Source organism: Aspergillus aculeatinus, assembly GCF_003184765.1.
Source record: "Aspergillus aculeatinus CBS 121060 unplaced genomic scaffold BO66scaffold_3, whole genome shotgun sequence".
Classification (NCBI taxonomy): domain Eukaryota; kingdom Fungi; phylum Ascomycota; class Eurotiomycetes; order Eurotiales; family Aspergillaceae; genus Aspergillus; species Aspergillus aculeatinus.
The window spans coordinates 510,792-537,234 of NW_020291472.1; the positions used below are offsets into that span (position 1 = coordinate 510,792).

Below are 26,443 nucleotides of genomic sequence, written 5' to 3' on the forward strand. Positions count from 1 at the left end.
TCTATGCGTGCGTGTAAGTGTGTATGTGTGTGTATGTGTAAAAAGTGAAGATGAATAACTAGCACTGCAAGCTGTAGTTGAGAGGAAGGATGTATCAACAACTTCATCCCAGAGTGGTACTGCACTTCATTGGTACCGGCACCACCGCCGCCAGGCCGGGCCCCCCTCAAGCATCCATAACCAGTGATTACAGGGCTTGCACTTTCCCTAGTCTGAGTTAAACGGATTAGCTCGATCTGCGGCTACCTCAAGAAGGAAACGGGGCTACCATGAGTCGATTACATACAGCTTCCTTCCCGGGCGTTGTTTGATGTTATTTTTACTTCTGGGGAAATATTCCTTTTTTTTTCTCTCCCTACTTTTATTTTTCTCATTTTGCTTTTTTCTTCATCGTTTTATTTTCTTTTTCTTTCTAGGTTTTCTTTTCTTTTTTCTACCATGTATATTTTTTCTCTTCGATTTTTCCTAAAGCAAAGGTTTGCTTTTGACCTCTCGCAAGTATGCAAGATATTCCGCAGTTTGGTGCAGGTCTTATACGGTATACTAGACCATCACAATGGGCACGGCGTATATTCTTGGTTGGCATTGTCATGGTCGTTGTGTTCGTGCATCCAGACTATCCCCGACGTCCTTCGGGCCAGGAACAATGAAGCCTATCTGACCTTCTGGCTCCATTTTGGTCCCATTCGGGATCTCCTGCTCTTTCTTCATTGTCCTCTTCTCCATGAGGACACGCGGGGAAGCACCAAGAAGATTCCGGCAAAGTTCGACAGCTCGAGCTAGTGACTTTTTGGGATCATTCGGGTCCTGGGCTGGGTCCTCTGGGTCCTCTGGGTCCTCTGGGTCCTCTTGGGGGCAGATATCTCTATCACAAATTAGCACAGACGCGAGGCAGCACCGGATCGACGAATCAACGTGCCATGATCCCGATGACCAAGAGAGTCGAATGAGGATCGAAGACCCTTGATTTGTCACCACTACTGCGGTTTTCGATCTACACGGGGCGGAAAGGTATCGACTCCCCTTGCATCGCAGCCATCAATAGTTTGCTCGGGCCAATGGCCATGGTCCATTCGGGAAGTGTTGAGAGCGACGCCTTGACCCAGACAGCGGTGCATCCGTGAACTGATAGTGTCCAGGTGGGAAACGTTCCTATTGTCTGTACGGAGACAAGCGCTATCCAATGACTGCTATGGAGGTAAGAACCGAGTCTCTTGCGCTTATCTATCCTGTCGGTGCTCGAGCAGACAGCCTTTGCGGGGTACAGGAAGAAGCACAGGTCTCTCTGAGGACCATACCTATAAGGAATGATCAGCCATTATTGCAGGGGGTACACACTCAGCCAAGGTACCGACGACGAAACGCAGATCGGATCAGACATCCGGGACTTTTGGCTGGATGGCTTACCGTCTCCTTGATACCTCATCGCATGTACCGCATTGGAGAACTCCAGATACTATACACAGTATAGGAACAGGCGTAGTACTGTGCTAAGATGCTACCCTGAGAAGGCGAGGACTCCGGAGGCCCACAGTCTCATTATTGTTCACGGCAATGAGATCATTGCATCGAGAGTACAGAAGTACCAATAAAGGGACCAAAGCCCTGGAATCAGTATGTACTATACATAAATATCCGACGCGCAGACGAGTGGAGGGTCCCCCAAAGCAGATCATCACTTCGGCAGAAGGGGATCAGTACTTGATAGCACGAAGCAAGGACTCTCGAGGGAAGATGCAAAAAGTACGTGAGACAGGTTCTGCGAGGAGGCCATGAATTTAGCGTCATGCCAGGGAAGTCCCGAAGCGATGACGCCCACCACGATGTCATTCCTCTGCTTGGTCTATTTTCCCAACCTGGGAGATAACTGGGCTAAGGATCAGAGTCATTGATTATCGATTAATGGTCAGGATAAGGGTGTTGTCACTGATGTCGGTGCCTTGCATTGCTCAGAGTCCGTCGTCGTCGTCGTCGTCGTACTTAGGGTTGTATACTTTTACGAAGAATAACAACAACAATGGGCGTGATCGAGCTCCAGGCCCAGCGCCTTGAACAGTCATGTACTACCGAAATGGGAAACGCAGCAGGTGGACAGGGCCAGAGAGTTTGGTTTTTATGTGGAAGGCCGAATGGGCCCGACTCAAGGGGGTCCAAACTCAACCTACTGTACTAAGTACAGTCCTATGTATGGTGTAGTACGGAGTAGGCAGTACGGAGACTGGACTAGGTAATGTAGCCCGCGGGACAGAATTGGATCGTCGACAGCCGAGCCCTGAGGAAGGGCCCATCCGACTGGGTCTCTGGCTGATCCCAGCGACCAGGATGTGAGGGTGTGACTGGCGGCCTGTCAAGCGTGGCTTCTGGACTCAATCGCCCGCCACTGTTTGTTTACATTTTGGATGATAGGAATTTTTGGAATCTATTTCATAAGTCGATCCAGAGCACTAAGCCCAGAGCAGCAGCAGCAACAACAACAACAACAACAACAACAACAACAACAACAACAACAGCAACAACAACAACAACCACAACAATAACGAGCCTTCAACAGCGATATTGACAAGTCTGCTGTCAAGAGGGAGAGCACTATTCCATGCAATGATTCCATAACATTACCAACCAAAAAAAAAAAAAAAAAGGAGAACAGAAACCAGCATACGGATGTAAATACGCACTATACCTACAGTATTGCAACTATGGAGTACTGTAGATGATTGTAGGCAGGGGGTAAAAATGGACCTCAAACTGGAACGTAAGATCTGTCATATTTTGAGAGTCCCCGGATCTGAGATTTGCACCGCCTGAGGTGAAGAAAATAATGGGTCTTCCGGCTCACGGTAGCCCCACGTTGTTGAGGCGACTGACTTGAGGAGGAGACGATCGTTATACTCGTCACTATTATCGTTCCATCGTCATCATCTTTGATACTATCTAGTAGGCTATTGATGGTCATCCATAACTGAATGTGTTCATATTGTCAACGACATAGCAAACAAATACTCCCACATGGTTCTTTTCCCTTCCCGTCCCGTCATACGCCCTCCGTCCGTCCCCAGAGGGCCGGGAAGTGACCTCAGCAGCAGCACTATGCCAAAACAGGCTATCCTCCCTACTTTATGACTTTCAAAATGACTTTCATGACGCTGAACGTTATTCCATGATACCTGGCCAGCAGCTTGCTGGCCACTCGTCGTCGGCTACCACCGCTTGAAAGTCCAAGTATCAACTATTAGGGCCTGAAATAGATTAATTTGCCCCCTCTCCCCACGGAGGACTGACTGAACGAGCGCTGTGGAGGCTAGAAAGTACGCATTCTCCATAACATGATGAGTTGGCAATACATATATCCACTTGCGGAAAGGGATCATGAAACACTGAGCGCGATCCTCAGGAGACCCTAGCCCCTGTTTGATCAGAGATACCTTGCACGCTGTGGATGCCAGGCACGAACTCATTTGTGGTCTACAGAGTTTCCTCCCGTTCAAATGATTGCATGCAGACTTCCATACATGGCGTGGATAGTTGATGGCGCTCACGGGCCCCATGGTTGAACCTTCAGCCAGGAATTTTGTCCGGGGAGGGTGCCGGTGCCGGTGGTGGTGGTGGTGGTGGTGCTAGCAAGCCCTTCCCTACCGTCTGTGTCGACGAGACTCTCGCTTATTCTCCGATATATCGTGGTCTCGAATCATCGATCACTACCAATCTATTGACTCCTGCCAGGAATTCCCGGCAGCGAGACCCAAGCATCACGACAAAACGAATCCCGGGGAGAGGGGCTGAATTGAACCTTAATGCGGCTCCTTGATGAGATATACCACAGGATACGGACACAGTACTGCCTCTATTGAGTGATGAAGACCATCATTTGACTTTGCCTGTCAGACGAAAGACAGCCACTGTGACATGATAGTCCTCTGAATTAACGTGGGTGGCAGCCGATCCTATCACTGGGCCCAAGGGAGAACGAGAGAGCGGGAGAAGAAGGTTTAGGTTCGATTTGACTGCGGATTTGCGCTACTCCGTACACAGCATTTCCTTTTCTTTTTAGCGGGTCCTCAAACAGACGCCAGCCTGAGTTCAACTGCGTAGACTAACTAACTAGTGAGTTAAGTATGTTACTCATAATTCATAACCAACTAATTTACTCAACTGACCTAACCTAATTAACTAATTACTTCTTTCGTCAAATTGAACTCCCAAGAAATTGGCTTGATACTGGTCACAAAGGCTACAAGCGTAAAGTTCAGCCCAAGGGACTTACCAATTGCCATCATCTGAGTGTTGTCTACCTATGTAGTAACTTATCGCGCAGTCTGCCCTAAGATAACGGTTCTCCTGGAGGGGGCAAAAAATCAAAACACACCAGCCACCACCACCACTAATCATATCAGCTAGTCTGGGCGTGATGTATCACAAAACCAAAAAGCACCACTTCTCCCTCTCCTCTCCTCCCCGCTGAGACCCCCCCCTTCCCACCCCCTCTTCTACCATCAATGCGTTGTCCGAACCCGGAAATCCACTCTAGTCTAGTCTACCTGTCGACTTGCCTACGGCACCCTCCCTGGCTCTACCGGCTTTCCCCTCAACGGACCCGTTTGGGCCCCACGCCACCCCGGTGGCTTCTACAGTAGTACGTACGCAACCCTCAATATACTTACATGCCTAAGTACCTAGTCTCATGGTCGAACATACACATATAACTTTAATCCCCATCCACACATGAGCCACGTCCGTCATGGTGCGGGTAATGACCAGGGTTGTCCCGGCGTGCCACTATGCAAGATCACCTCATGTATCAGATTTTTTGGGATGCAGTTCGCCACTTCCCTCTTCCACCTTCAGTCTCCAGCTCATGGGGCTGAGATGAGCTGGCTGGCTGGCTGGCTGGCTGGATGGTCTAGCCGGGCTGGCACGAAGTCTCAACTCACATCAATCCCCTTCGCAGGTGAGGTCCCATTCCCCGAACGGGTCATCGCGATCAGATATCCGATGAAAGGCGAGACAAAAGGTCGGGTGATGTCGCCGCCGGCAAAGCTACGACGACTCGTGCCATGTTTCAGGTTCACTAAGGGAGTAAGTAGTTATTCTTCAGTGATTCTATGGTTTCCATCGGATCTCGGTAGAACTGTTCTCAATACAAACCCTCGAATGACCGGCCCATGGCGATGCAGCATCCCCCATCTTCCTGCCGGACTGTCCGAATCCGTCTCTGGACATCCTCCCCCCGCCCCTGTCGGCAACAACCACCTTGCCTCATCATCTCTACCTTGCCTTAATTATTGCACTCTGCTTTGGGCCCAGTGCGAAGTGGCCTTTCAGTACAACCTGGATTTATTCTTGCCACTCTGGCGTCGCGTTCCAGGCCCTACCGGGGGAGGGAGGCGAGAGGACCGACCAGCGATGAGGGCCGGCTAAGTGTTGCTCTCCCTACAGTCTCTGACAGATTAAGAAGCTTCAGGCATGCGCAATTGACATTGATGATGCAAGGCATCATCAGCCGTCAGTTCTCCATACAGGGTTACCGTCTATCTATCATATGTGGCCCGAGGACTCTGTAACCAGACACAAGAACGACCATCATCAGCACTCCATCTCACGGGATCCACCCTTGACCCATTCCAAATAGCCTTTCTATTATTACCACCGACCCCGTGTCAATCCGTTCAGCAGGCAGAAAAGAATCTTAAATAGAGTAAAATCGTAGGTGATCCTCGAATTTGCAGACACAGGAAAGAGCCTCCCACCTGATCGAAGCCCGAGGTCGGGCGAGCCCTGAATCAAACCTACTGTACTCCGTACTGTACTTACATTGGTTGATTAGTTACAATTGTACTCAACCTCTCAAGTCGAGGCTCGCACGGATCCTCGACCCTCCCTATCCTTTCTTTTTCCCTTCGCTCTACTTTGCTTCGTCTCAAACCTAGGGGATGCAAGACAAAGAGAACTGTGAATCCCCACATAGGCAGCGGGCCGCAGGATTCGAAACATCCTCTTTCTTTTTTTTTTATTTATTTATTTATCTAATTTTTTTTTTCATTTCCCCTTTCCCCTCGCGACTCCGTATTTAAAGTTGAGACCATTGCCGACGGATTCGCGTTCACATACCAGATTTAGAGAATGGCATGGCGTCTACGGTACCGTGCGGTGGGACTTTCGGCGCAAAGTACAGTAGTACATAGTCCATAGTCCATAGTCTAACTATCTAGTACCGTAGTCAGTCTGATTGAATGTGAAGAAAAGGTGAGTGCTTTGCTATCAATCTGTATCCTCCGAGAATTCCCAGTCAATCAAGCTCCAGCCAATCTATTGACCCATCCTGCCCTAGTAGCTGGCGGGCAGGCATTTGTCCGGTAGTAGGGGACGTCTCGGGGCTGCATGTCACTGTACAGAGCGTAGCTACGGTGGCTACGCGAGTGACACATGAGGACTCAGTCTCGGACTACATGACATGGAGATCTCCGTTCAGTGTACAGTACTTGTTTCCTCTTACCCAGCTCTTGATTGTAGTTATGCCACTGCGCCCTCGTCTTCGCATGACCGATCAATCAACAACTCGAATGACTTCCACTAGGGCAAAGATCCATGGCAGCATCCCGCGCTGCCTGCTTGTGGTGTGCTGTCTCGGGACTCGTCGTTTGCTAGGGCATTTTCTGCTGTCCGATGCTTGGGTATACTCTCGATGTTCTGTGCCGGTGTCTTTGGTTCTATGGCGCCCTTCGGGAGGGTTGATGCGCAGCCCTCTGCGGCTTATGTCTGTATCCAATTCGCAGTCTCGCTGGGAAAATAAAAATCCGAATGTCCCAGCCAAAATGGGGGGCAATGAGTTGATCTGAAGCTTAGAAGCCTTGAGCTCCAGCTTTCATTCCCCAAGCTGAAAAATTCCATGGCTGCGTGCTCTTTGCGTGCCAAACGACACATAATGCGGCTATCCGCTCTGGTCAAAGTTGGCTCAAACGGCAACAAAGGAAGTCGGCCAGTCCCTCCTCTGCCACCTCAATCCACCATCAACTGAAACAACCCACTATTGGTGCAATGAGGGCTGCTCTTTGATGATTTTGATGCGAAACAAAGACAAGCTTGCATCGCTCTGTTGTGGTTGTTCCCGAAATAGTACGAGGCTTTTTTTTTTTTTTTTGCGCCCCCATCTACCAAGCAGCTTCAATCAGAAAACTGTCTGCACAATGGCCAAGTCGGACTTCTTGGTGAGAGATTGCCGGATAAAAATCCCCAACATGTCAGTATGTCTATACCGTTCTACTTTCACACTCTAGCAATCTGTTGTCGTTTTCACTTTATCGAAATAACTTGAACCTGACGAGGTTGAATCTCCTAGCTTACTCTAATCTGTCTTTGCTTTTTTTTGTCTCTCTCTCTCCAAGCCGTCTCAGGGATTTCACTTTCCTTTCAAGATGGTGGTGAAACCCGATAGTTCGGCCAGCCCGGATGAGCCCCTCAAGCATGAGAAGTCTAGTGATGACCACCCCGATGACGAGGGCTCCGATGACGAGGGCTCCGATGACGAGAGAGAATTCGTCATACTTGAGCTTCCCAAGGTGGATGGTGTCGACTATGCAGATGAGGAGATCGAGGCCGAACTCACTCGTGTCGGGCATTGGAAATCTTCGAGCTATGCCATCCGCCGTCCACGAATGTTCATTCCAGTCCCGAAACCCGAGATCAAATCGGAGTTGGCTTACACGATGCTGTACCACAAGTATCTGGTCGGACGGACGACCTTCCGAGTCCTGGTCAGCACCAACCCACCGCCGGCCCCGTTCGACCAGAGGAACACGAACACGCTGGGGTACCAAATGCTCCGGGAGAGTGACGGCAGCACGTTTTCCTTCCTGAGACGCCTGCTGCCGGAACTGTGCCAGCCGTTCTTCAAGGCATATGCGGACTGGACCGGCGACGACCTCGAGAGCCACCTCCTGCGCGCCGAAGTCCACTTGCAGTTAGTGACCACCAAGGACGGACTGCCCACGCTCATCAACCTCACTCCGCCGGGCCATCTTCCCGCCTGGATGGTTCGTCAGGGGCCGGGATATGACAACACCCCCTGGCTGGACCTAGACATCCCCGCCGGCTTTCCCCGCTACGACCTCGCAGCAGCCAGATTTCTGGAGACGATGGCCCCGAATTGGGTATACAAGGTTGAGATCAACGGCACGGCGCTCATCTACAAGAGAGGGAAGTGGCGGAAGTGGCTTCCACGCGAGACCACAATGCTTCGGGACTTGGAGGGGTGTTCCCTCCGCGTACCCAAGCTGGCTGGCTTCATAGGGTTGGAGAGCCAGTGTCCGGGAATTCTGGTATCGTTCATCCCCCACGAGACCACACTGTGGGATGTTCGGGACAACATGCAGACGACGGATCTTGGTGTGCGCCACAAGTGGTTTGACCAGATTCATGAAACTGTCATGGCACTACACCAGAGGGGGATGACCTGGGGAGATGTCAAGCCAGACAACGTTCTGGTTGACCGCAACCAGGATGCTTGGATTATCGATCTAGAGGGAGGTTTTACGAAGGACTACGTGCCCCTAGAGCTAACGGGAACAGTAGCAGGTGATCTTGTGGGGTTGAAGGCGATCCGCGAATTCTTGTGTTTACCGGACTGAAGCATAGATGGCTGGCTATGGTTCAGGGGGCTTGAAGCCCTATGATGGTGTACCTAGTGAATGCTTCAATCAGCTTGGTTGTATTTCTCCAGATTGTGACTACGTGGTGTTTCTGTTTGCCTGGCTTCTCGCATGGCTGGTGCGCACATCGATTTCCCATTCTTCGCTCCCGTTTGTTCCGCTCTTTCTTTATTTCATCGCCGGTGCTACGACGGGGCGGCTACAGACCGCTGACCTGTACTGTTTGTTCCATGACTGACTCGAGTCGGATGGTTTCTGTCTAATGAGTGTGCCCAACAAGGTCACCAATCTGGTTTGTTTTCTCCCCCTAACTTACCCGTTTGTCTCCCCGCGTGCAGAGTGCCGAAATCAAACAAAGCATGAGTCTTTCGATCAATCCAGCCAGCAGCCACACACACGCTGCGTCATTGATGGTTAGGGGGGAGCAGAAAGATCTAGTCTCTTGTCAGACAAGCTCCGGAAGCCTCTTCACAGCCGACATTGTTTTTAAGAAGGGTCTGATCTCTGTTGGAGTCCATCGTCCGTCAGGTCATCCTACCATTTGCTTTTCCCGATTCGAATAGCCGATCCTCTACAACTCCACCAATTCCTCACCCTTCGATCCTCAGCTGCTTTTCGGACTTACAGCTCCTGCTGGAGTCTCATTCACCCCCCCAAAAAAAGACAGACCCCATCCACCATGGCCCAGAACGGGGACCCAGGGTCAGACACTCCCACGGCACGGTGCGGCAAGCATCCCGTGCGGTTCGAGGAGATCCAGCGACGTGGCACATACGTCAATGCGCAAGGGCAGTTCGTGAAGTATGATTACAACGAGACTCTTTATGATTCGGATGGCTTCTGCGCAGTGGAAAGTTGCGCCTTCCGGATGTACAAACGGCCGGTGGAAATGCCATGTCTGCGGTGGTGGTCCCAACACCGAAGGACGCTGTGAGCGGAAGGTGGTCGAGAACGGCAGAAGCAGGACTTGCAACCATCAGTGCTGCCACACGTGCCGGGCTTGGTGGTAAGCGAGCAGCCTTGGGTCATTTTGGCGTGGGGGGGGGGTTCTTCGTGACTCTGATATCCTCATCATCCACCAGATTAGATTGGTTTTTTTGGGGAGGGGCGGGTTGTATTTACAATCTACATCTACAGTACGAGATTAGTTCACGAACCTTCAAGAGTGGATAGCAGCCCACTTCGCACGTTGTTTGATTGAATTGAAATAGACTTTCTTCTTTCCTCTTCCCCTCCCACTCGAAAAGCCCTAGGGTGAAATGGGTTTCTACTGCTGCTGTCGTAGAACGCAGGAAAAAGAGAGAAAGAGTGTGTAGCCGCTGACTATCAGCCCCGACAGAATGATATCAAACTGTAGATTGCTCCTCCCCCGAGACATCTTCCGAGACATCATCTCCTTGCAAGAGCTCGGCTCGAGACCACGTGAAGAGGCAATTGTGTGGGTGTAGTGGACCCAGCCTCTTCATTGTCCAGAGGACAAAAAAAAAAAAACAAATTAACATGTCATGTTTTGGCACAGCCGTAGTGGATGTACTGTTTATGTTGACCGTCACAGACTACCGGCACTACAGTTCACTTTCTTTTCCCATTGCCTGTTGTTCGGATCTTGATTCCGGGCCACTCAATGGACATGAAAAAAGACCAAACATCCAGAAGAAAGAACCTTGTAACATTAAAACAGATATGAACTGAATAGTCCGCATCAGTCAGGTTTACAAAGTAAGTAAAGTGAAGCACTGCAGCCAATACTCCTAGCACAGACACCCATTCGCCCGCGCATCTGACACATCTCGGTTTCCACAAACTGAGCAGACCATGAATCCGTCTGCAATGCACAACTCTCTGCAAGTTGAACACTGAGCAGACCAAGGTATCGACCGACCCACCGGCTGCGAGAGCCGTGCGTCGTCTCCCCTCCGGGCAGACGTCTCAGATGGCGTATGCCTGGATGGGTAAAAAGGGAAGTTACATGTCATATACTTATCGTCATCCGCTGCGGATCAGAGGATGGTGCATCGGCGAAGAGACGGACCCAATGAAGGCGTCCAACCATATACATGATTCAGAGTCTGGGCTGGCCAGGCAGATACGAATGCAGCTCAATGCACGCTCGATGATTCCGGTGGAGATTAAGTTTGGCACCACGGTCTGTTGGGCTGCACGAGTGCACTGCAGATTGGAACTACTGAAGAAAGAAAGAGGGGGATTCGATAGGTTCAAGTATGGACGATGAATTAATGAAGTACAAAAGCAATGCACTAGCATGCAACGAAGCAGCGTAAAACAGCAAAGGAACGTCTATAACACACGTTGAGACCGCTCACTGGGGCGAATGCCCGGTGGCCACAATCCAGCCCAGCATCGGATGCGGGCGGCCAAAGGGCGAACCGTCCACAAGCCCGTGGCCGCGTCTCCATATTAAGCAGGATAAACACAAGGATAAACCATCATTTCTTCGAAGGCAAGCACTGCTGCGCAAATGTTGCTCAACCCAATATTCAAATTATTATCATAAGAACAGCAGAGTACTGGGAATAACGACCAATTGCTCCTTAAGCAACTTTAGACACAACGACCATCATAGGGGTTTAACAAAAGCGGCACACGCAAACAATCACTATCGGAGGCCCTTTACAAAAGGTACTGGACGAAAGCACCGAAGATGGCAGCGGCACCCATGGCGGGGACGTTGACAATGTTCATGACAGAGGCGCTGTCGCTGGAGGTGGAAGAAGCGGAGCTGGTGCTGCTGGTGGAAGTGGTGGTGCCGGAAGAGCCGTCCTTGGTGGTGGGGTGGGAGGTCTGGGTGCACTTGTAGGTACCACGGATGACGTTGTTGCTGTGCATCTTCTCGAAGGTGCTGCAGGTCAGGTTACCGGTGCTCTGGACGTTGAAACCACCCTTGACCTCCTCGAGAGCGGGAAGAGAGACACTAGAAGCAAGTTAGTCGACGCACATAGAGTCAAGTGCAAATATAGGCGACTTACGAGTTGAATTCACCGCTGAAGTCAATGGCACCAGTAACAGTCTCAAGGTCGGGGAAAGAGATCTCCTCGAGCTTGTCGTTGCGGGCAATCTGGAAACCACCGTTGACGGTCTTGAGGACGGGCATGCTGATGTTGGTAAGGTCGGAGTTGTCGTCGAAGACGAGATCACCAGTGCTGGTGAGGTTGGCAGCGCTGAAGTTGGAGAAAGAGTTGCCCCAGAAGCCGAGCTGTCCGCTCAGCTCCTTGAGGGAGGGGATAGAGACGGCGCTGACGTTGCGGAAGGTCATGTTGGTACCACCGGCAAGGTTGGGGAGGATAATCTGGAGAGAGTCCAGGTTACCAGCGAAGTTGATCAGACCAGTGGCGTTGGTCAGGTCGTTGACGTTGACGGTCTTCAGGTTGGTGTTCTCGGTGATGTCGAAAGTGCCGACGCTCTTGAGAGAGATACCATCCAAGCTGGTCAGACCGGTGTTGGTGATCTCGACATCGCCAGCCTCGGAGACACCCTTGGTGAAGTCGAGAGACTGGAGCTCAGGGAGGGCGGTCCAGGAGATGGCACCGACGCTGCTCAGGTTGGTCAAGCTGAGGGTGGTCAGGGTGGTCAGACCGTTCAGCTTGAAGGTGTCACCGATCGTGGCAAGGCTGGTGGAGGTGAGCGAGGTGAGGTTGCTGGCGCCATCGCTAGAGAGTCCACCGGTGATCTCGTAGGGACCGTTGATGCTCAGGTCACCAGAGAAGCTCTCGCTGATCTCAACGTCACCGGTGAGCTTCGTGCAAGTGGCGTAGCTGTCGGCATCGCTCTGGCTGGCGATCTTGATGGTGCTGCCGCTGCTACCACAGCCTGATTTCGTGGTCAGTAAGAATTGCAACTGTCATCTCGGCAACCCAGGAAGAAATTCACTCACTGGCAGCGAGGGCGACCTGGGCCGCAGCGATGGCGGGAATAGCGTATTTGATGATGGCCATTGTTTCGAGTTGAGTTTAGACTGTTCGAATCCAGGACTCGACGTTAGCCTTGCAAGAATTGCGATGTGGGGGTGATTTTAGAAGCCTGTCTTCCAAGACTGGCTGCAAGATTCTGACATGCAGTATCGGGTTCACTCGACAGCCGATGCGGAAGCAAGCAGATCTATTTGAGCGATGCAGGAAGAGAGTGGGACAATGAAAACAAACATGGAAACCTACCAATGACTGGAGAGTGGATTTTTGTGAAGTCTGGGCAAGGCGTGGCCCTTTGTAGTCAAGTTAAGCGTAAGAGCTGGAAAGGGGTGGAAGCGAAACAATAAATAAACGAATGGAAGAAGGGAGCTTCAACGAAGGAGAAGCTCTTTTTTTTTCAAGTTATGTTTTAGCGATTGCCTTCAAGGGAAGGAAAGAATCGGTTTGTTTGGTGCGGCGGATTAGGCAGGCACTTTCTGATATGGAAGAGAGAAGAGAAGGGAAGAAGAGAAGGGAAGAGAAAGAAGCGAGCGAGTGGGAGGAAGAGGAGGAGAAGAAAGAAAGACTGGGATAACAAGAAGGAAAAACCACCAAGAAAGTGGGAAGGAAGACTTTCAGGGAGGACGAGAAAGGAGTCGTGGCCCCGAGGTCTAGTTTAGTTTAGTTTAGGTGTGGACCTGAGACCGGGGGGAATTGAAGAGTGAATCTCCTTGCGACGTTACCGGAGTGTGTATGAACACAACCAAAACCATACAATACACCGTAACTCACAGAGATCCCGGAAGTAATTGTACCTAGAATTAGTACCTGAATGAATCTGGGCTCCTTCCAGAGTGTGTCCATGGTAACGAAAGTACCGGGAAGGCGGCGGGAAAAGAATAATAAACCGGCCACCAGCATGATCCAAACCCACAGGAATCCGGTTCTTCTGAATTTCTGACCGGCAACCAGTCAGTCCATCCTAGGACTTCTTAGACTGCTCCATCTTGTAACACTTCACCAATGATCATGCCTGACAACCCTTTCTGATTCGCTCAGCAGCCCCTTTCCCCCCCTCCTCCTCTCTCCCCTCTCCCCATCACCACACCAAACAAAAATGTCTAATTGTCTCTGCTGCTTCCAAGACCAGAGATTTACTGGACTATTAGTACCTTAGTGTTTACATGACTGCCCAGTGATGACTGGTGGTTCATACTTTCATCCAATGAGATATTCTTCGCTGCCCTACCAACACCCTACACTGCACCTGCCAGGAAGCACCTAGTTCTACTCCGTACTCTGTACTGGATTGAGAACAAAGTCTCCAGTGCGCCCGACGTCATACATCCTCAATTGACTGTGAATTGAATTCTAGGGACAGTACGGAGTGATCACATCGGTACTGCGAGCGACGGGGTAGACGCTTTCTCTTTCTTGTCATGACCGATTGCGACCCATACAGCGGAAATTTGACTGTGAAATGAAAATGCGCCCCTTCGATGGAATGCAGACTGGCGATGCGTCGCGGGAAATTGGGACTGGAGCGAGGTAAAATGACGATGATGCACCAGCACAGGCAAGGCAAGTCGATACAAAATTAGCATCTCGCCGCTAGGAGGGGGGGCCAGACCTCTTTTCATTTACATTGTTTAGGAAGCTCCCGAAGGACCTATCTGTTCCACCTGAAATGTATTTGACACCCCGTCTGCCCCCCCTCCTTCCCCCATCCTCCCTTCTTCACACAAATCATTTAATTTCAGATTCTATCATTAGCCAACATTTGTCGATTATTGAGCAGTCCAGGACTGCCGGGGCCCGGGGCCTGTATGGCACGTTTCCAAGAATGTAACTAAAGGCTAAGTGTTGTTATTGAGCCGGGTCGTCGCGTAGTGGTCGATCTGAATTTATTGGAATCTGAGGGAGCCCCGCCACTGGCAGGCTACGGAAGACCGACGCGCGACTCTTGGTTTCTCGCCTGCCGTACGTTGGTATGTGATTAGCAGCAGCAGCAGCAGCAGCAGCAGGAATTCCATTGTTCACAGCTCAGGTATCAGCCACCATTGTGCCTCATCTTAACAAGATTGACTTTGAACTCAAGATGGCTATTGTTTTGGAGCATATAGCTGGGATCGTTCTACAAGAGACCTCATCACCATTCATTGCTTTTCTGCTTCGCCTGCAAACTCAATTTGTATGAGTATCTTGGCTTCAGGTACGGGTGGGTACCAGACCTGGGAGAGCGGATAAACCGATACAGTGCCCTCACCAGGAAACCTAATAATAAACCCACCGAGCGAAGTGGCGAGACAGGAAACCCATCAAGGGCGAGATTATCACGTGCTGCTCTCATTCATACGTAGCACCACTGTAACTTTTCATACCACCGGTAGTAAGACCCACATCGTCTGGGCAAAGGTTGGCATAGTGAGCAGATCTGGTATTACCACTGGGGCGTAACTTACATACCGTACAGTCTAGGTGCATTGGTCCGGCTGGATAAGCCTGCCGATAGATAGAAGTACTGTCACTGCCCAAGTGTGCAGCTAGTCGGAGGTAGCAGGATGTCATAGGTCCATCGTCGCCGACCAGTGGCGATGACCTGAAACACTCATGAGATGACTCTATCTACGTGCGCTATCAATGGTCTTTAAGCGACACTCTGCATTATCGACGATACCTAGCCTGTAAGGAAGCTGCTGGTGGATGATGGAAGTAGTACGAGTAGCACTTTTTCACTCGTAGCAATCCATCGCGGGCATTGACGAGCCAGCGAGGAGGGGACGAACGCAAGACTGACCCAACATCTGAAAAAATTCCTGGAAATTTGATCGTCATGGTCACTGCCGCTATTGCTTGTTCCTCCTTGATCGGCTTTAGAGTTCTTCAGCTACCATCAGACCCATCGAACGAGAACGAAATAAAAAAAAAAAAAAGACTCCACAACTTGTTGGTCGCAATAATCAGACCCAACACGGCAATCAACCACCCTTCTTAAAGTGGCGCAATGCGCCCTTGCGATCCAGAGCAGAGGAACGATGGTATGTATATCAAGCTCACTAGGGATACTATGTTTGTAAGTCAGTCAGTCGACTTGAGTGTGAGAGCCTGCGGAACAAATACCTCTATTGTGCATCGAGTCCATGCAAAGTCCTCGGTGGTAAGTTAGAGTGGTTGTTGCTCTGCATGGAGGTTCTTCCGTAATCAACCCGCATCAAGGAGGTTAATGTTTACCAGCGAGCACGTTCGCCCTAGCGCCACGACGACGCGGGTGGCTTGCCCCGGCTAACGACTGTATAGTGTACTAGGAAACTAAGCTAATCCCTCTACTCAGTGACAGTAGTCTAACTTCTCCTTTTCGCTGATAAGAACAAAGGAAGTCCGTGACTACACAAGTAGGATGCAGCAATTCCGGAATGACTTGCCAACCACGACGTCTAGGTATCAGGCGTGAAACATGGCAGTTCTTCTATCGGACACGTCCACAATCATGACTGATGCGTTGTATACAAACACCCGCTCCGATGTCTCGGTGTCAACGCGGCGTGCGCCATTGGCAGTCATGCTCTTGCATCGCTCTACGATTGAAAGCATGCTACGGAGTAATAATACGCGATTTTAACAATTGCTGAGATCCTAATACCTACTAACCATAGAGACATGTCTGTCTCTTCCCATTTTCCATGTCGGCGGCTTCATCACAACATATCCTCATGCCGCCCGTTGCTATGATTCATACTTCATTTTCTCCTAATGAGCCGAGGAAAGCTTTCGCTCTCATTTCTAGTACCTGGTTAATAGAACATCAGGCTCTTTCGAGTGTTCTAGCTGTCTACTAGTTGGTTTTGGGACCCCAATGTAAGTCCTGAGCTCGGGACCTCCCTTCATCAAACGGCGACCAACGCGGCCGTTCTGGCCCCTAACATACTCGGTATTGAAAGCATACCATACCCATGCGTCTCGTTCTGCCACACAAACAGACGTACTGTAAGTCGCATCTATGAGATGCATACCATCACCTCCTTCCTCCTACAAAGAGTCTGTTGACCTTCTCAGAGTTATACAAACGACTAAGACAGTGAGTGGTCCACTTTGCTTTCTTCTTTTCGTGTGGATGTGCAACTTGTACCACGACCATGGTCCGCTCAATCGATGACGCAAGCCCACGCTATCGGTATCGATCGTAACGGTCAGATTCCTTACCAATAGTTTATGGTAATTAACCTACTTCATTGGCTGTCCAACTGTAAACCTGCCCCCTTCGAAAGTGATCCGCCACAGAAACCAATTCCCTGGGCAGATATGCGCCACCAATTTTTGCCTCCAATCCCCTCCGTGAGTGGACGCAAAGGAGAATCTCAGCCAGCAAGCAGAAAAACAGAAAAAAAAAAAAAAAGTGTTTTTTAAATTTCATATGAAGCACATCCCAGTGCCAAACAAATGCTTGAGACATAGCCAATCGGGCCCTTTCCACTGATTTGCAACGGAGTCTTCCGTCCACAGATTCAGTTCCACACTGGAAGAACTCCCGTGGAGTTGATCATATATTTTGTGTGGTCCACTGCTGTCGACGGAGAAAAGCAATTTATGCAGCAATTGTCCATGCTTCTTGACCGTTCCATCTCGGGTTAGAGCGGTGAGGACTAACTATGTATGCGCTCGAGAGTAGGAGCGATCATAAAGGAGGCGGTCATAATGAAAAGGGGTAATCGGCATGGAGAAGGACCAGTAAGCTGAAGTTGGTTCAGTGTGGGCAGAACTCCATTGATCCATAGCAAGTGACATATCCCGAAGACATTGCGACTGTGGAATGGCTGAACCAGGTTAGATGTCTAGACCTGGAGAGGAGACAACATCGAGCTACAGTAGTAAGCACGCACGGCGAATCTCTTGTGGAACCGACTAGCTATCCTTTGTTGTAACGATTACTGTAAGTAGAGAGGTTGATTTGGGGTTGATAGCCGGCATAGGAGCAGAAAAGAATTGAACGACCTAGAGAATCAGTCCTACCAATGCAAAATGCGGGGAAATGGGATATCGCAGTTCTCTCCACGAGTGATAATGCTCAATGGTGAGCATGTATGTTGATGCTCTCGACCCGGCGGCCGAGCTTATCTCGGCCTCCATTGCTCCCCTGCGCCCTCGCGACGTCACTCCGCCAAGAGTAACCGCTGCAACGAGTGACTGACGCCGTCAGAGTATGTGCATTCGCGCTCTAACTTCCTACAAGCACCACTGTATTGATTATATAACACCACTTTGCGGGTATGATGGCGTTACGGCGTTCCGCTCGTCTGGGCGCACTTCCCACTGGTAAAGTACCAGTACTGCAGCCAACCACCACCGCACAAGCCAGGAACATCAGCAGCAGCAGCCGCCAACCAAGCAACAAGGTCTCCAAAGCACGAAAACCATCAGCCAGGGGCAAGAAAGCCCTGCATGCAACGGCCCCAGAGCAGATTACCCCTTCAAGCTCGACCCCAGCCAAGTCTACACCCTCCTCCACCACAGCGCCCTCCGACTCGGAGAACCACAGATCAGCAGCGCCCGCTAACATCTGGGACCCCGTGCCTGGTAATCATGATCACAGGGCGAGCACCCCTCCTCCTCCTCCTCTCGACCGACCCGTCGAGCCGCACCGCACCAACGCAACTCTCCTGACCCCGCACGGCTCCTCACTCGTCGCCTACCCTCCCGGGACGGAGAATGAATCGCCCACCAAGACCGGCCGACCACGGCCGACCGCCACGACGGGGACGCTCCTCGAGAAAGCAACTGCCCATCTAATCGCGACGGACCCTCGACTCGAACCGCTCATCAAGGCCCACCCGTGCCCGCTCTTCACCCCGGAGGGGCTGGCGGAAGAGATCGACCCCTTCCGAAGCCTGGTCCAGAGCATCATCGGACAGCAGGTATCTGGCGCGGCGGCCAAGTCGATCCGCGATAAATTCGTGGCATTGTTCACAACTGCAGGAGAGCACGCGACGGATGCGGACAGGTTTCCGACGCCGGAGGACATCATCGGGATGGATATCGAGACGCTGCGGACAGCGGGCCTCTCCCAGCGCAAGGCCGAGTACATCCTGGGGCTGTCGCGGAAATTCGCGGACGGGGAGTTGAGCGCGCGGATGCTGCTGAACGCCACGGACGAGGAGCTGGTCCAGAAGCTGACGGCCGTGAGGGGCTTGGGCCTCTGGTCCGTGGAGATGTTTGCTTGCTTTGCCTTGAAGCGGATTGACGTCTTCTCGACCGGTGATCTCGGCGTGCAGTATGTCAACCCTCTTCCTCATTGCCTCCACCGTCGATCGTAGTCCGCTAAATAAGTTCTTCTCAGGAGAGGATGCGCCGTGTTTACAGGAAAGGATGTAAGCAAGTTAAAGGGGAAAGGTGGAGGTAAGTTCAAATATATGGCCGAAAAAGATATGCTGGAGTTGGCCGCCAAGTACGCCCCATACAGGTACGTATTGGAACTGCTATGTGCTATGGGCGCTCCTCATCGCTTACATCTATCCTAGGAGCCTCTTCATGTGGTACATGTGGCGAGTGACGGATGTAAATCTCGCCGTGATGAGCTCATAGCTCTGGGAAGAGTAAGTGATGATATAAAGGCCCTTGGTCTGCACAGTCCACCGAAGGATGCATATGAGACTATAGAACTGTATACAGCCAACCCTATGGGCTAGCTAGCCCCCTAGATGTGACAGAATATCTTGGATAGCAAGGCGAGCATAGTCCAAAGAACTCATACATTTTATGTATAAGCTTGAGTTCTCCATTGATGACGCAGACCACGTCGTTATATAGAGGAATGACACTCGAGGCATGGAGTGCCGTAGAAGCGGTTACGGTCATTGCGAACTGCAAGCTGCAAACTGCAAAATGGAATGAAACATAGCAAAAGACGAAGACAGATGGATTTGTACAGTATCAGTACACGTGGTTGAGCGACATATCAAAAGGTTCGATGAAGCGTTAGCTGGGTGCCAGTGGTGGGTAGCATCTCAGCTGAATCGGACAAGATAAAACTCTTTTTCTCATTTCTATCCCGACCGTCCACGATTCCTGACGACGACAGTCTAATTCCGGTAACAAAAGGGCTCGAATTAATGAATCGATTACCGGCGGACGACGAGGGTGTCGAGGTCTTCACGCTCCTTCTTCTCCTTCTCGATCTCGCGGATGATGGGGCTCAGGTACTCAACATCCTGTAGTCATCATTAGTATATGTGGTCGAATGGTTGGGAATTGGTCGGGACAGAGAGATGTAGCCTGTCCGTGCATCGTTCTCCAAGTTCCATCCAGGTGACAAATCCGGCTCACGGGATTGGCCGAGACGGTTTGCGGAGAAGTGAACGGCCTATACTCGGAAGGCATGGGATCAGATTCGACTCACCTCCTCGGGCTTGGTCTGCTCAGCAGCGGGGAGAAGGGTGTGAGAGACGGAGCACTATTTCCGAGCTTCGTTAGCCTGTTGCTTCTTTGTGACATCGGGGTCTTCGGTAGGGCGAACCTGGAATGCTCTGCGGATACGGAAGATGCGGTCGTAGGCCTCCTTGGGAGGAAGACGCTTCAGAGCAGTCTGAACAACGTCGCTCTCCTCGGGGATCAGGTCGTCGGCCCTACGCCCGGTCAGTTCATGGTGCCTTTGGAAGCAAACGCGAAGGATGATTTGTCCAGGGCAGGCAGCGATGCGGGTATGAGCAAGGGTTCACACAGAGCATCATGAGAAGTTCATGATATACACTCCGGAGTCTTTCACCGCTATATACCGAATACATCGAATGCCAGTCTGAGCAGATTGAATGGCGAGGACACCTACTTAAGACCGAGTCTTCTGTAGCCGGCGGCGTCGGTGTACCACTGGGCGAGTGGCGTCATCCAGCGCTTGAGCCATGGGCGCTTGACGATGAAGTTGGTGATGGAAGGGGCGGACATTGTGATAGATCCCAGCAGCGGGCGTGAGAAAGTCCAATTGACAAGGTGGTGTTGGCGGGGGAGGACTGCGAGATGTCAAGGCAAGCTTAGCAGGAGACGGATGACCCGACGTTGGAGATTGTGCAAAACGGAGGTTCCGTCGGCGGGTGAACTTTCCCAAAAACATCCGATTTTGCGCCTGAGGCACCAAGAATTGTCCGATTTTGTCCATAATATGTCCCACGTGATAGGTCCCCCGACCATCCCTGTCGACACCCTGGTGAACTGTCGGTGCCTCAGGCTCTAACGGCGCTTGGTGCCGGTCTATTGTGGATTTACTCCACCTGACTTAGAGCGAGCGTTGCTGCTAACTAACGCAATTCAATTCATCTCGCCCACACGACTCCGTCCTTTTCCGTGTCTTTCAAGTTCCCTACTCCCACTTGAGTTACTGGCTTTTATGCTCATTGCCCTGGAATCTACATTGCTCGCTAGGCATGGGGATCATCACTCGCTGAATATATTTTCACTTGAAAGGTTCTGCCATTCCGATAGGAGCGTTGAGTCGATCTTCCAGACCCCGCCCCCGTCTGTGCCCCCGACAGGGTAACCTCGCAACGCATCAAAGCAATCGCTGGGCAGCCTCGGCTTACAGGGGTGTCATCAGCGTTTTCATCAGTTCGAGTGTCGCTATCTCGTCGCCCGTGCTCTCAACGACGCCATTCTTCCGCATTCCACCACGATTTGATAAAGGATCATACTGGGTTCCGGAGCGAGCACCGATATGCTCGGATCCGGGAACCCTCGGTGACATATAAAACGAACCAATAACTGCTTGCGCACCGGCTGCGAACATGTATTCCGAAGGACATGGCTCTTCGGATGCCGCCAGCGGTTCTCAAGAGCAGCAGGGTCCTGCATCACCCTCTACGCCTGATACACCGCCTCCCATGCTGACGAACTCGACTTTCGTTGATCGCCTCGAGATGATCTCCACGCGCATACCTGATGTTTGGATTACACCCTTCTGTGGAGCTAGTGCGGGTGTAGCGTCGGGTATTGTCACCTGTCCCTTGGATGTGATCAAGACCAAACTGCAGGCTCAAGGTGGGTTCGCACGACGGCGCGGCAAGGCGGTCGAAACGAAGGAGCTGTATCGGGGCATGCTTGGTACTGGAAGGGTAATTTGGCGGGAGGATGGAATTCGAGGTTTATATCAAGGACTGGGTCCCATGCTGCTGGGATACCTTCCGACGTGGGCTGTCTATCTGGCTGTTTACGATCGTTCCCGGGAATATTTCTACGAGACTACTGGTAAGAGAGTTCTCTATTTGTACTGATTGACGCTGCTGACTTTATTCAATAGACAGCTGGTGGCTTTCCAGAGGGTACGCTTCTCTGACAGCTGGCGCCTGCTCTACACTTGCGACGAACCCAATCTGGGTCATCAAGACGCGACTTATGTCTCAAAGCCTTAAATCTAGCAGTGAAGGGCTTCGGGCCCCGTGGCAGTATAACAGCACTTGGGATGCCGCTCGGAAGATGTACAGGACTGAAGGGATTCGCTCATTTTATTCCGGACTCACGCCGGCGCTATTAGGCTTGACGCATGTTGCCATTCAATTTCCTCTCTACGAATACTTGAAGATGGCTTTCACCGGATATGGGATCGGGGAGCATCCTGACAACGGCAGTTCTCACTGGATCGGAATCACTGCCGCCACTTTTCTCAGCAAGGTCTGCGCTAGCACCGTCACCTATCCGCACGAAGTGCTTCGGACGAGACTTCAGACTCAGCAGCGGACGTCTCCAGCATCCTCCCCAGAGGAAATCGCGTTCCGAGGTGGATTGGACCATCCTCCGGATCGTGGTCGCCCTCCAGGCGCGGCTTCCTCGGACGGAATGCCCAATCGGCCGCGATACACGGGAATTATCCGCACTTGCCAGACGATTCTCAGGGAAGAAGGCTGGCGTGCATTCTACTCTGGAATTGGCACGAATTTGTTCCGTGCTGTACCGGCTGCGATGACTACCATGCTTACCTATGAATATCTCCGGAAGGCCATTTCGCATATACAACATGAAGGAAAGCTGAAGCTGGAAGTGCAAGAGGGCAAAGCCAGCGACTCTTCTAATGCGCTATAAATTACTAGATCATTAAAGTATTGTTACGGGGACATGCAACGGAGGGATGATCGTGTTTGCTGCTTGCCGCTTGTCAGGCCATTGATGATTGAAGAGATTTAAGGCTCTTTTATTGGCCTGCTTCCACGTTACACATTGTTCTATGGATGATACCTCGGCCTTGTATCAATGGTGGTGCCGGGGTAAAGTGACAGGCCCTGACATGTGAAGCTTCGATTGTTTACTATTCTTGTGGTTCGCCATTTTGTGGTACTGAGCGTCTTCCCTTTCATGAACAGAATAAGTCATCAATGCAATTGTATATAGTCTGTCGTACAACACTTTCCTCTCTGTCACATTCTTCTATTCTTTCCAACCTTATACTAGATGGTCTGTGCCAATATCAGCTCCTTGGGTTAACCTTCCAGGACCCAAGTACTAGGCCACTATAGCGCAATGCTTGAATCGTATATCGTCAACCAGCCAGCCAATAAGATGATATTTCCTGTAAGCGGTGTAGTCACGTGATGCACGCACTAAAACATCCCGCTGCGACTTTTCGAAAAGTTTTCCCTTTCTTCCATGCTCGTATTCTTGCTCAGGTTACTCTGTTGGGCCACACTGCCATGATGGAGGCAAGCGCTTCAACGGAGGTGTCGATCGCCACACTATAATCCGGAATGCTTTACTATGGAGTGACCGCGCGCCACTCCTTAGCATTGAATCTGGAATGATCATGATGCCATTATTCCCCAGCATTCAACAGGCCTCGATGAAGGCCTCATCAGAATGACTCGGTTTCCCAGACGTCAGGTCGCAGCGACCGTTCAGTCCTCCCTTATCCTCCAGCACACTTATCCATCGACATGATGAACATTTTTCAAATGGTAGATCCTGGTAGTCTTCATAAGGCCTGGGATATGACTATTCATACACTGAAAATTCTGACTCATGGATATTCTGCCTCGGGGCGTCGGTTGGGCTTGGATTGATGCGATTCTGCTGAGCAATCCTGATGGTGGAAGCTGTTGACTGTTGTCTTTGGGCCAGGTCCCAGATACACAGCTTCTGTTTACTCATGCAAGGCTGATCGGCCTGGAGGATATATATCTCTTCTGTCACATAGAGACACAACAATGCAAAAGCACAAATTTATTTACAAAACAAGACCCATCCAAGGCATACCAGCCAGCTGTAGCCTGTAGCTCTTCTTCTCTTCTGTAAGATTTTGAATATCGAGCAATTGAGTCTCATGCGCGCGAATCAAGAGTCCTTGCCGCCCCGGCTTTCCTCCAAAGCCTGCTGGACCCAGGATTGTTGAGCGTCCGCCCGTTTGGGACGGGGATTTGTGGTGCTAGTGATGGGGGGAGAGGACTGTGCTTCGCGACGGGCAGTGTGGATGGAACTGATGCAGTAAGAGCAGAGGATGACCGCCATGGTGAAGGCGGCTATGGGGGCGTTGAGGGACTGGAGATTCGATACATGGTCAGATAGGGTTGATGTTGTTGTGGTGGTGGTGGTGGTGGTAGATTAGTCATTCTCATACAAGAGGGAAGTATGGAGTGAGGAGACCAGAGGGGGAATAAAAAAGTACGAGTATAATGACTAGACTACACGCCTGTCAACTTACCCCCGACGATCGGCCTAGTGTCTTTCCGGCCATTATGTTGGAATGCTTATAGGAAGGGTGGGTGTTTTGATAGTCAACTGTATGAGCAGCACGTAGCCTGTTCAGCGGCCACGATTTGTTGTTAGTGTGGACAGGCTTTCGGGGGAATAGTAGCCGGGGCCAGGGTTGTTCCGAGGTAGACGTAGACAAACAGAGGGCGGAGGTGGGAAGTGGCAACTGGAAACTGGAAACTGGAAAGCAGTGGGCAAAATTATCAGATGAAGGCCAGGACGATAACTAGTCGAGCGGTAACCATCGGGAACCGGGGGACGAGACCTTGAGTGCTTGGTAATGCCGCCTGCAGACCGTTCCCGTTGGCCGAAGTGCCCGCCATACCAGAACCAGACTAGAACGAACTGTTCTTCCCGCGGGCACTTGGGCAGTACAGTACATACAGTAACTACTAGGTAGACACTAGACACTATTTGGTACGAATGCAATCCAGTCGCAGCAACGCCGCGATAAGAAAGGATTCCAACACTATGAATCAACAGTCAGTCACTCACTCAATCTCCCTGTACTGCACTTCCTGTACTTATTTCTTAGCCGCAGCAAAGGGGGAGCGAACGTCATTCCGAAGACCGCATTTCCTCGTATCTCCGAAGCCGGTCCGCGGAGGCAACGGGGTTTCTGGAAAGGGATTAGCGCCGGTGAATAAGACGGACGGACTAAGCTAGTAGTAGTTCAACTTTCCCTCCCTCCATCAAATCAATCATCGACTATCAATCTTTCATCACACACCTCGCCGCCGTTCAATTCATCAACCCTTTCCTTCGCCCAACCTCATCAACGACCACCACTTCTGTTGCTCAAAACCATTACCATATCTTCCCAACAACCTATTGCACGATACCCTTTCTCTTCTTTTTTTCCTCGCCTCTCACATAACCACCACAATGTTCCGCCGTCTCGTAACAGTCGCTCCCCGCTCCGCGGGCGCTCTCTCGCCTCGCATCAACGCCCCCGCCGTCGCCAGCGTGCAGCAGACCCAGACCTCGAGCCTGCGGGCGGCGGCCACCCCGTCCCCTCTCCAGCAGCAGCGCCGGGGCTACCACGAGAAGGTCCTCGACCACTACTCCAACCCCCGCAACGTGGGCTCCATGGCCAAGAGCGTCGACGTCGGCACGGGTCTCGTCGGTGCCCCGGCCTGCGGTGACGTGATGAAGCTCCAGATCCGCGTCGACAAGGACACCAACGTGATCAGCGACGTCAAGTTCAAGACCTTCGGCTGCGGCAGCGCCATCGCCAGCTCCAGCTACCTGACCGAGTTGGTCCGCGGCATGACCCTCGACGAGGCCGCCAAGATCCGCAACACTGATATCGCCAAGGAGCTGTGCTTGCCTCCTGTCAAGTGTATGTTTCACTTCCCTCCCCTCTCCGCTGCTCTTCCCCTTCGGTCTCCTGCTTGCCTTTCCCTGTCAGCCTTCGAAAATGTGACATCATGGTCATCAAGTTTTCCTTTCCCCCAAACTAACCCGTTTACCCCTCTCTTCAGTGCACTGCTCCATGCTCGCCGAGGATGCCATCAAGTCCGCCATTTCCGATTACTACACCAAGAACCCCAAGGCTGTCAAGACCAACCTGGCGGGTACTGGTGCTTCTATCCCGGACCTCCATGCTCAGCCCGAGAAGGCGGCTCCTGTCGCCTAAATATGACACAAAAGTCCGAACAAAATTGAAAATAATAAGAAAAAACAATTTGAAGAAAAAAAAGGCGATACCATGATACGAATTATTCTCCTTGCGTCGTTTTTTTTTTTTATTCCCGACCCATCGGAATTGGAGGCTGAGCAATAAATGATGGACGTTGAGTAATGACCGCCGCAAGCTAATGGTTCTTGTCTCCTCTTTCAAATTGTGAGAGACAAGAAAAACAAAACAAGCAGCAGCTATGTGGGACAAATACGTTCGCTTTTTTCTTTCTTTTTCTTGATTGTGGATCTGGGACGGAGTTATCTGTTTCTTCACTTCAATACTGTACAGCAATTTTTGTGTCTTTTATTTCTCTTTTTTCTTTTTTGGGAGCTTTACTCTCCCAGCTAAGCAAGGCAAGACAAGACAGGTCATTGTGATTAAGTTGACTCGGTGATTGCTACAATATATATCAATACTTCCATACCTGCACCGTTTTCCCCTTCGGTTTCTATATGAAATGACTGCAGCGGGATTTATCTGATTCGCCACAATTTACG

General features: G+C 51.1%; 9 protein-coding genes across 9 annotated transcripts; 5 read left to right on the forward strand and 4 right to left on the reverse strand.

Annotated features, from left to right (window-relative positions):
* Positions 1 to 588: 588 nt before the first annotated feature.
* Positions 589 to 1,540, reverse strand: BO66DRAFT_397833 (uncharacterized protein; the record flags this gene model as incomplete). The annotated part of the gene is made up of 4 exons (XM_025648618.1): positions 589 to 865; positions 999 to 1,298; positions 1,436 to 1,456; positions 1,503 to 1,540. The coding sequence occupies 4 exons, from the start codon at positions 1,538 to 1,540 to the stop codon at positions 589 to 591; spliced, it is 636 nt and encodes a 211-aa protein (XP_025508409.1).
* A 518-nt stretch (positions 1,541 to 2,058) lies between these two features.
* Positions 2,059 to 2,537, forward strand: BO66DRAFT_397834 (uncharacterized protein; the record flags this gene model as incomplete). Its single annotated transcript, XM_025648619.1, has 3 exons — positions 2,059 to 2,185; positions 2,228 to 2,324; positions 2,441 to 2,537. The coding sequence occupies 3 exons, from the start codon at positions 2,059 to 2,061 to the stop codon at positions 2,535 to 2,537; spliced, it is 321 nt and encodes a 106-aa protein (XP_025508410.1).
* A 4,601-nt stretch (positions 2,538 to 7,138) lies between these two features.
* On the forward strand, positions 7,139 to 8,811 carry BO66DRAFT_111005 (uncharacterized protein). The gene is made up of 2 exons (XM_025641826.1): positions 7,139 to 7,238; positions 7,334 to 8,811. Exon 2 carries the CDS (start codon positions 7,410 to 7,412, stop codon positions 8,619 to 8,621), a length of 1,212 nt encoding a protein of 403 aa, XP_025508411.1. The 5' UTR covers positions 7,139 to 7,238; positions 7,334 to 7,409; the 3' UTR covers positions 8,622 to 8,811.
* A 2,355-nt stretch (positions 8,812 to 11,166) lies between these two features.
* Positions 11,167 to 12,759, reverse strand: ecm33 (GPI-anchored protein Ecm33). Its single transcript, XM_025641827.1, has 3 exons — positions 12,535 to 12,759; positions 11,630 to 12,470; positions 11,167 to 11,574 (listed from the first exon to the last, which is right to left on the reverse strand). Exons 1-3 carry the CDS (start codon positions 12,593 to 12,595, stop codon positions 11,274 to 11,276), a joined length of 1,203 nt encoding a protein of 400 aa, XP_025508412.1. The 5' UTR covers positions 12,596 to 12,759; the 3' UTR covers positions 11,167 to 11,273.
* A 4,965-nt stretch (positions 12,760 to 17,724) lies between these two features.
* Positions 17,725 to 19,288, forward strand: alkA (DNA-3-methyladenine glycosylase II). Its single transcript, XM_025645191.1, has 3 exons — positions 17,725 to 18,812; positions 18,879 to 19,001; positions 19,060 to 19,288. Exons 1-3 carry the CDS (start codon positions 17,812 to 17,814, stop codon positions 19,121 to 19,123), a joined length of 1,188 nt encoding a protein of 395 aa, XP_025508413.1. The 5' UTR covers positions 17,725 to 17,811; the 3' UTR covers positions 19,124 to 19,288.
* On the reverse strand, positions 19,169 to 20,479 carry BO66DRAFT_364917 (ubiquinol--cytochrome-c reductase subunit 7; the record flags this gene model as incomplete). The annotated part of the gene is made up of 4 exons (XM_025645192.1): positions 19,169 to 19,749; positions 19,938 to 19,991; positions 20,055 to 20,163; positions 20,364 to 20,479. The coding sequence occupies 4 exons, from the start codon at positions 20,477 to 20,479 to the stop codon at positions 19,660 to 19,662; spliced, it is 369 nt and encodes a 122-aa protein (XP_025508414.1). The 3' UTR covers positions 19,169 to 19,659.
* Positions 20,480 to 20,842: 363 nt separating this feature from the next.
* BO66DRAFT_467870 (putative mitochondrial carrier protein) lies at positions 20,843 to 22,930 on the forward strand. The gene is made up of 2 exons (XM_025652602.1): positions 20,843 to 21,772; positions 21,825 to 22,930. Exons 1-2 carry the CDS (start codon positions 21,313 to 21,315, stop codon positions 22,601 to 22,603), a joined length of 1,239 nt encoding a protein of 412 aa, XP_025508415.1. The 5' UTR covers positions 20,843 to 21,312; the 3' UTR covers positions 22,604 to 22,930.
* A 697-nt stretch (positions 22,931 to 23,627) lies between these two features.
* On the reverse strand, positions 23,628 to 24,267 carry BO66DRAFT_388066 (uncharacterized protein). The gene has a single exon (XM_025646459.1). It carries the CDS (start codon positions 24,017 to 24,019, stop codon positions 23,846 to 23,848), a length of 174 nt encoding a protein of 57 aa, XP_025508416.1. The 5' UTR covers positions 24,020 to 24,267; the 3' UTR covers positions 23,628 to 23,845.
* Positions 24,268 to 24,974: 707 nt separating this feature from the next.
* On the forward strand, positions 24,975 to 26,374 carry BO66DRAFT_388067 (putative iron-sulfur cofactor synthesis protein (Isu1)). Its single transcript, XM_025646460.1, has 2 exons — positions 24,975 to 25,604; positions 25,747 to 26,374. The coding sequence occupies exons 1-2, from the start codon at positions 25,148 to 25,150 to the stop codon at positions 25,899 to 25,901; spliced, it is 612 nt and encodes a 203-aa protein (XP_025508417.1). The 5' UTR covers positions 24,975 to 25,147; the 3' UTR covers positions 25,902 to 26,374.
* Positions 26,375 to 26,443: the final 69 nt, after the last annotated feature.

Excerpts from the sequence above, each read along its gene's own strand:
- alkA (XM_025645191.1), top strand. The coding sequence starts at position 17,812 with ATGATGGCGTTACGGCGTTCCGCTCGTCTGGGCGCACTTCCCACTGGT. Across the intron at positions 18,813-18,878 it reads ACCGGTGATCTCGGCGTGCA|GAGAGGATGCGCCGTGTTTA; the intron begins GTATGTCAACCC and ends AGTTCTTCTCAG. Across the intron at positions 19,002-19,059 it reads GCCAAGTACGCCCCATACAG|GAGCCTCTTCATGTGGTACA; the intron begins GTACGTATTGGA and ends CATCTATCCTAG.
- BO66DRAFT_111005 (XM_025641826.1), top strand. The coding sequence starts at position 7,410 with ATGGTGGTGAAACCCGATAGTTCGGCCAGCCCGGATGAGCCCCTCAAG.
- BO66DRAFT_388066 (XM_025646459.1), bottom strand. The coding sequence starts at position 24,019 with ATGGCGGTCATCCTCTGCTCTTACTGCATCAGTTCCATCCACACTGCC.
- BO66DRAFT_467870 (XM_025652602.1), top strand. The coding sequence starts at position 21,313 with ATGTATTCCGAAGGACATGGCTCTTCGGATGCCGCCAGCGGTTCTCAA. Across the intron at positions 21,773-21,824 it reads ATATTTCTACGAGACTACTG|ACAGCTGGTGGCTTTCCAGA; the intron begins GTAAGAGAGTTC and ends TTTATTCAATAG.
- ecm33 (XM_025641827.1), bottom strand. The coding sequence starts at position 12,595 with ATGGCCATCATCAAATACGCTATTCCCGCCATCGCTGCGGCCCAGGTC. Across the intron at positions 12,471-12,534 it reads CCAGGTCGCCCTCGCTGCCA|GCTGTGGTAGCAGCGGCAGC; the intron begins GTGAGTGAATTT and ends CCACGAAATCAG. Across the intron at positions 11,575-11,629 it reads TTCAGCGGTGAATTCAACTC|TGTCTCTCTTCCCGCTCTCG; the intron begins GTAAGTCGCCTA and ends ACTTGCTTCTAG.
- BO66DRAFT_388067 (XM_025646460.1), top strand. The coding sequence starts at position 25,148 with ATGTTCCGCCGTCTCGTAACAGTCGCTCCCCGCTCCGCGGGCGCTCTC. Across the intron at positions 25,605-25,746 it reads GTGCTTGCCTCCTGTCAAGT|TGCACTGCTCCATGCTCGCC; the intron begins GTATGTTTCACT and ends CCCTCTCTTCAG.